Source organism: Neopelma chrysocephalum, unplaced genomic scaffold, assembly GCF_003984885.1.
Source record: "Neopelma chrysocephalum unplaced genomic scaffold, ASM398488v2 Primary Assembly neopelma1_186640, whole genome shotgun sequence".
Lineage (NCBI taxonomy): Eukaryota > Metazoa > Chordata > Aves > Passeriformes > Pipridae > Neopelma > Neopelma chrysocephalum.
Genome location: NW_020938976.1, coordinates 1 through 6,949, shown reverse-complemented (window position 1 = coordinate 6,949; position 6,949 = coordinate 1). Strand labels below are relative to the sequence as shown.

General features: G+C 56.1%; 1 protein-coding gene across 1 annotated transcript; it reads left to right on the top strand.

Moving 5' to 3' along the window:
• Positions 1-2,154: 2,154 nt before the first annotated feature.
• LOC113962976 (putative Polycomb group protein ASXL2) lies at positions 2,155-6,242 on the top strand (the record flags this gene model as incomplete). The annotated part of the gene is made up of 3 exons (XM_027673765.1): positions 2,155-2,347; positions 4,530-4,673; positions 6,079-6,242. Coding segments are annotated over exons 1-3 (375 nt in total), but the record flags the coding sequence as incomplete, so codon positions are not given.
• Positions 6,243-6,949: the final 707 nt, after the last annotated feature.

Here is a 6,949-nt window from a genome sequence, read left to right as displayed (position 1 = left end):
GAAGGAGGGCAGGAATTCTGTGGATGGAGGGGCAGGAGGGCAGGAATTCTGTGGATGGTGTGTGTGGAGGGGAAGGAGGGCAGGAATTTTGTGGATGGAGGGGAAGGAGAGCAGGAATTCTGTGGATGGTGTGTGTGTGGAGGGACAGAGGGGCTCTGACTCTTCCCCATACCTGGGAAAGGCTGTTGTGGGTCCTGTTCACTGTGCCCAGCATGGGGTGGGAGGTGTTTGTGCCTCACACAATTTGCTTCTCCCGGTGCAAAATTCCGGGTGAATCCGTGCCCCAGTGTGGGATCTGCAGGTGTTTCCCCAGCTGCACTGCTCAGCTTCCCATGATCCTTGGGAAGGAAATGCTTTGTGAGGGTTGGATTTACTCCTCAGGAAAGGGAATGTCTGTGAGGAGTTCTGGATGCAGTGCAGAGGAGGTGGGAATCCAGGGATTTTGGGAGCTGTCCCAGCAGATGGAATTGGGATGTGTCCGCACTGGATTCGCCTCTTCCAGCCCTGCCCCTTTTCCTGACTTTTCCCAGCTGAGCAGCAGCCCTCAGGATGGCATTCCAGAGGGCCTCTTGTTCAGGGAGTGATGGAGCTGGCCCAGGTTGCCAAGGAAAGCTGTGGCTGCCCCTGGATCCCTGGGAGTGTCCAAGGCCAGGTTGGAGCAGCCTGGGACAGTGGAAGGTGTCCCTGCCCGTGGCAGGGGTGGAATGGGATGAGCTTTGAGGTCCCTTCCAACCCAGACCATCCTGGGATTCAATGATTCCATGGAATCAGGCTCAGGGTTTGGTACAAACCTCTTTCCCTTCCCGTGCTCAGCAGCTCCTCTTGGAATCCTGGAGGAGTCTGGGCTGGAAGGGACCTGGAAGCTCCTGTTGGTTCCCCCCTCCTGCCACTTTGACCAGGTGTCACATCTTCTTCCACTGTGGGCAGGACGAGTTATAAAATGCAGATAAAAAGAGCAAATATAGGGCAGGAGGCAGCAGGGCTGGACAAACACAGTGCTCTGAGTGAAAGGAGAATTAAAGGAGGTTTTCCTGTCCCTAATCCTGCCTGTGCCCAATAATTACAACATTCCTGGAGGGAAGAGGGAAGGGGCATTTCTGAGGGAGAGCCTTTAACCCTGGAACTGGAGTGGTCACTGTCCCCTGGGGCTCATCTTCAAGGGACAGTTTGGAAAAGCTTTCTTGGGCTTGTTTGTGGATTTTTGGCAGGTCTCTCTTTTTATCCCTCTTTTTTTTTTAGAAACTTTTTGACCTCAGTAACAGGAGGTCAGTTCACTCTCGCCGTGTTTTGGTTTGGCTGAATGTTTTTCTGACCCGTGGTGGAAGTGGCTAAATAGGAACTATTTAATAAATGGGAAAACAGGATCCCAGGTGTCTCTTCCTTGTCTGGATCCTTCTGCTGTCACTGCCTCATTTGAGTCTTTAAACTCTGAAATCACTTCTGCTTTCCCCTGGAGGCAGATCCTGCAGGTTCCTGCACATTTTTATTCCCTCCCCTAGTTCTAAGTGTGTTGTTATTATCATTATCCTCGTTGTTAATGTTATTGTTTGGGGCAGTGATGATCTCCACGAGCAGCCCCACTCGTTTGTGCCTGTGCAGCCCAGCACATCCTGTTACTTCCCATTCTGAAATTCCAGGGGATCCTTGATCTGCTGTCATTTATTCTGCTCTCCAGGTTGGTGGGTTTGGGTTTCAGCTTTTGCAAACAGACACTTTGGGTTTGCAGTTTAACCAAATCCCTTCTTCCCTCCTTGGCTCAGCCAACGGGGCCTTCTGGGCTCTGTCCTGGCTGCTGCTTGAAGAGTCTGCTCTGAAACAAAAGGGGTTTATTTTCTTTCCTTTAGTGTTTGAATCTCTGTTACTTTGCTAATTAAAAACCCTTCCCCTGATGGGCAGTGCCTCTGTTGAAGGTTTTTTAGGAAGTTGCTGCTTTGCTTCTCCCCGGGAGAGGGAATGGATCACACGGTGGTACTTTCACTCTGGAGTTATTTGTGGATGTTCTGTGACCATTAACTTTCAGCTGTAGATGCAGAGGGGGGAAATCTCCTCTTGGCAGTGCATTTATCATGTTTAACCCTATTATTTATCACCTGCCTCCCACTGCACACAGTGGTCGGAAGTTGTGCTGAACTTTAGCCGGGGCAGAACGAGGACCCAGCAGTTTGTGCCGTGCCTGGATGGTTTGTAAGGCCCCAGCTGAGCCCCCCCCTGTCCCCTGTGTGCCCCCAGGCCCTGAAGCAGCAGCAGCAGAAGCAGCAGCAGCAGCAATGCCGGGCGGGAATGCCCGTGTCCTCCTCTAACCAGCACGTCCTGCTCAAGGCCGTCAAGGCGGGCGGGGATTCCGCTCCGGGGAGGTCAGGTGAGTGCAGGGACACTGGGATGGGAGGGCCCCTTACTGTCCTGAGGGGATAACAGGGGAAACTGCTCCTTGCTGTGCTGTTCTCCTGCCCCTGACATGGCCCAGCTCCTGATTCCCTGGCTTTGGTGTCAGTGGGGATGCGTCGGGGCGGGGACGGATCTTGGATGGATCCCACTGGTTGAAGCCTCTCCCCGTGCTCAGGTGCTGCCCAGGGCTGGGCAAATCGGGGCTGTTTGTCCTGGCATTGATGTTTTCCCAAGTGGCTGCTGGTTCCCCAGGGTGGATTCCATGTCCTGTGCCAAAGGAACAGGTTCTCACCTGAGAGATCCCGGAGAAGTTTCCAGCATTTCCAGCCTTTGTGCTGTGTCAGGAGTGAAGGAGGTCCCTGCCCTGCTCTGGCTGGTCCAGCAGGGCAGGAGCTCCCTGAGCAGCAGCAGCATTTCCCAGGGGATCCGGAATTCTTGGGAGTTACTTCCAGCCTGTTTTCCCTGAATTCTTTCCAGTGTAACTGGTTCCCACGGTGGGTCCTGGTTCTGTCAGCCTGGTTCTGAGTCACAGAATCATCAAATCCCAGCTTGGGTGGGAAGGGGCCTTAAATCCCACCCTGTCCCACCCCCTGCCATGGGCAGGGACACCTCCCACTAGCCCAGGTTGCTCCAAGCCCCGTCCAACCTGGCCTTGGGCACTTCCAGGGATCCAGGGGCAGCCACAGCTTCTCTGGGAATTCAATCCCAGCCCCTCCCCACCCTCCCAACCAGGAATCCCTTCCCAATCTCCCATCTCTCCCTGCCCTCTGGCAGTGGGAAGCCATTCCCTGTGTCCTGTCCCTCCAGCCCTTGTCCCCAGTCCCTCTCCAGCTCTCCTGGAGCCCCTTTAGGCCCTGGAAGGGGCTCCAAGGTCTCCCTGGATCCTTCTCTTCTCCAGCTGAGCACCCCCAGCTCTCCCAGCCTGGCTCCAAAGCAGAGGTGGGAATTTCCCAGTGTCTCTGCTTCAGCTTTCTGATAAATGAGGAAGCTGAAATGGGAAGGAAACCCCATTTTTTCCAGCAAGTGTAAGAGGAAATAAAAGGTGGTCCCTGTTTGGCTGCAGGAAGGGAGGTTGGTGCTCCTGTCCCGGCTCTGTTTGTCCAAGGATTCCCTGGCACAGCCTTGGCTCTCCCAGCAATCCTGGGCAGGGCTGGGCTCTCCACACTCCCTGATTCCATAATTCCTGGGATTCAGTCAGAGCCAGAACAGCCCGTGTGAGGAGGAGAAGGGAGGGAAAGGAACCAGGCAGAGGAGGGGAAGAGAGAAACAGAGCTGGCACAGCAGGGGAAGGGACTGATCAGTGCAAGTCATGAATTAGAGCCAGAATTCATTTAGGTTGTGACTTAATCCTATGTCACAACTCCCGTGGAGTTTCTCTTCCAAGATCTGGGACTTCAGCACCTTTTCCAGGCTGGAGGGAGTGCCTGGTGCTCACCTGAAGAGAGCAGAGGAAAGAGCAGCTCAGGGTAATTCCTCTCCCTTGGGAGGAGCAGGGACAGGGAGGCAGGAGGAGCTGGGGAAGAAGCTCTTCCCAGCAGCAGCAGCAGGAATTCTGCTGCCCAGAGGAGAAGGTGGGTGTGAGGGATGTGTGAGGATCCCCAGGGGTGGGATCTGTCTGGTTTGGCTTGGAAGGAGGACATGGAACTGTCTCCTGAGTCCTGCAAAGGGGAGGGAAGAGGAATTCCCTGGGCTGGGCTGAGGGAACAAAAGCTGTGACAGTGAAGTTTAGAAAGGACACATAAAGTACAAAGAGGTTTTTTCCTGATGGTGAACTCCAACAGGAGCTCTGTTAACTCTGCAGTGTCAACAGGACAGTCCTGGGTTGGATTCCCACTATTCCAGGTGGGAGATAAATGGGGACTAAGAGGGAAATAGAGTCAAAGCACACATGGCATGGCTGCCCATCCCTTGGGTTTGGGATAGTCTCGTGTGTCCATCCCTTTGTTTTGGGATAGTCTCGTGGTTCCAAAGGGGTCTCCTGCATTCAGCCTGTTGGGCAGTAAGTGCTACAAGAACAGAGGAGTGTCCCTGTCCTGGAATTGCCTGTCCCTGACTCCAGGGCTGGGGTTGTGTGTTGGAGAACCTGTTCCATCAAACAGGGCCTTGCTCTGTCTGTGCCCGTGTTCCAAGGTCTCCTCTCCCGGCAGGTTGGGAAGGGAAGCAGGCAGAGGGGCAGTCCAGCAGCCCCCAGAACTCCACCTCCAGCTCCTCTCCCTCTGTGAAGCTCGAGAACTCCCTGCCAGGGCTGGGCAAGAAGCCCTTCCAGAGATCCGACAGGCTCCATGCAAGTAAGAGCCCCATTCCCTGCTCCCAGGGCTTTGGCTGCTCCAGGGGCAGAACAGAAGCCTGAAAGAGCAGAATTTTGAGTGAAGTGTGTTAATTCTGTTGCTGGGGGGACTTGTGGAGAGCCCTGGGAGGTGCTGCCAGTCTGCTGTGGGAATTGGGATAAATAATTCAACCTTCCATATGCAGATCAGCCTCTCTCAGTCCTCCTCATCAGGGCTTTTTCCTGGGAATTCGCAGCTGTTTGAGAGCACAAAAGGACCTGCACTATTTATCAGGCCTTTTAATGTCCTTACACACTCTGATAACTAACAGGGAAAAAGAAATCCCTTCCAGGTCCTCACCCTTCAGACCCCACTGTGGTTTGGGGCCCTCAGTGGGCTCTGGGCTTCCTCAGCCCTCCTGACCTTTGGGGTTCTCTTTACATTCACCAAGGGTGGTGTTGATCTTCTTATGGGATCACAGAATGTCCTGAGCTGGAAGGGACCCACAGGGATCATCCATCCAACCCCTGGCCCTGCACAGACACCCCAACAATCCCACCCTGTCCCTCAGGGTGTTGTCCAAACCCTCCTTGAGCTCTGGCAGCCTTGGGGCTGTGCCCATTCCCTGGGGAGCCTGTTCAGTGTCCCAACCACCCTCTGGGGGAGGAACCTTGTCCTGAGATCCCACCTGACCCTGCCCTGGCCCAGCTCCAGCCCTTCCCTGGGCTGTCCCTGTCGTGTTCCATCTCCTTTGGGTGCATCCAGTCTGACTGGCCACCCACCACAGGGTTTGGAGCTTGGATCAGAAGTGCATTATCAGCAAAACAAGGAGATATTGAACATCTAAGCTTAGATGGTCCCTGTGGGTCCCTTCCAGCTCGGGACATTCCGTGATTCCCTGAAGTGCTTCCTGTGTCACCCACCCCTGAATCAGCAGCACAGCCCCAGAGCTGGGGCACAAAGGGCAGTGCTGGGCATGGGGGCTCCCACACAGCAAAGCAGAGGGACAGCAGGGTCCCCCCGGGGTTCCTGCTCTGTCTGGTGTGGGGGTTTCCACACCAGCACAACGAGCTGAGGGATTTTCCTGGAACGATTTTTGCCGCGAGCAAAGTAGGAAAGACCAAGGAGAAAATCCAGAGGATCAAACTGGCCTTGACTGGAGGCTTGAAACAGAAAATTGCTGTGGGTAAAAGGAGTTGTAGAAACGCTCCTGAGAACCCCTTCTTGAGTGAGAAGAGGGGCTGCAGTGCCTCGGGTGTGGGGTGTTCTGGCTGGGAGGGACCTCCCACACTCTGGTTCTGGCTGCATGTGCAGGGTCAAACATGATTCTCGAGCCCCAGAAGGGATCCCTGTGGAGCTCCCCCGTGCAGGGGGGACTCCAGAGGGGCCCTGCAGCCCCTCTGACAGGGCTGTGGTTGGTTTGCAGGGCAGCTCAAGAGGGCCAAGTGCGCCGAGATCGACGTGGAGACGCCCGACTCGATCCTGGTGAACACGAACCTGCGGGCGCTGATCAACAAACACACCTTCTCCCTGCTGCCCCCCGAGTGCCAGCAGCGCCTGCTGCTCCTGCTGCCAGAGGTCGACAGGCAGGTATGGAGGGGCTGGGGGGGCTCACACGGGCACCCTGCCCCACGGGCCGCCGCTGCCCCGGCCCTGGGGGTGTCCCAGGCCAGGCTGGAGCGACCTGGGAGAGTGGGAGGTGTCCCTGGGATAGTGGGAGGTGTCCCTGGGATAGTGGGAGGTGTCCCTGCCCCTGGCAGGGGGTGGGACTGGATGGGCTGTAAGGTCCCTTCCAACCCAGACCATCTGGGGTTCCACGTTCCTGTGGTTCCAGACATCCAAATCCTTTATTTATGTCAATGGGAGCAACCCCTTTTCTTCAGTGCAGGAGGTACAAGGGTTGGAAAATCCTTCTGGGGTTCATTCGGGGGTGTGTTGCTACCATGGATGTGTGGGCAGCAGCAGGGAGGGCTGGGCTGAGGTGAGGATGAGGAGGAGCTCCCACAGCCCCCAGGATCCACCCTGGAGCTCCCACAGCCCCCAGGATCCACCCTGGAGCTCCCACAGCCCCAGGGATCCAGAGATCCAACCTTGAGCTCCCACAGCCCTGGGGATCCAGCCTGGAGCTCCCACAACCCCTGGAATCCAGCCTGGAGCTCCCACAGCCCCCGGGATCCAGCCTGGAGCTCCCACAGCCCCTGGGATCCAGAGATCCAACCTGGAGCTCCCAGAGCCCCCAGGATCCAGCCTGGAGCTCCCACAGCCCCCGGGATCCAGCCTGGAGCTCCCACAGCCCC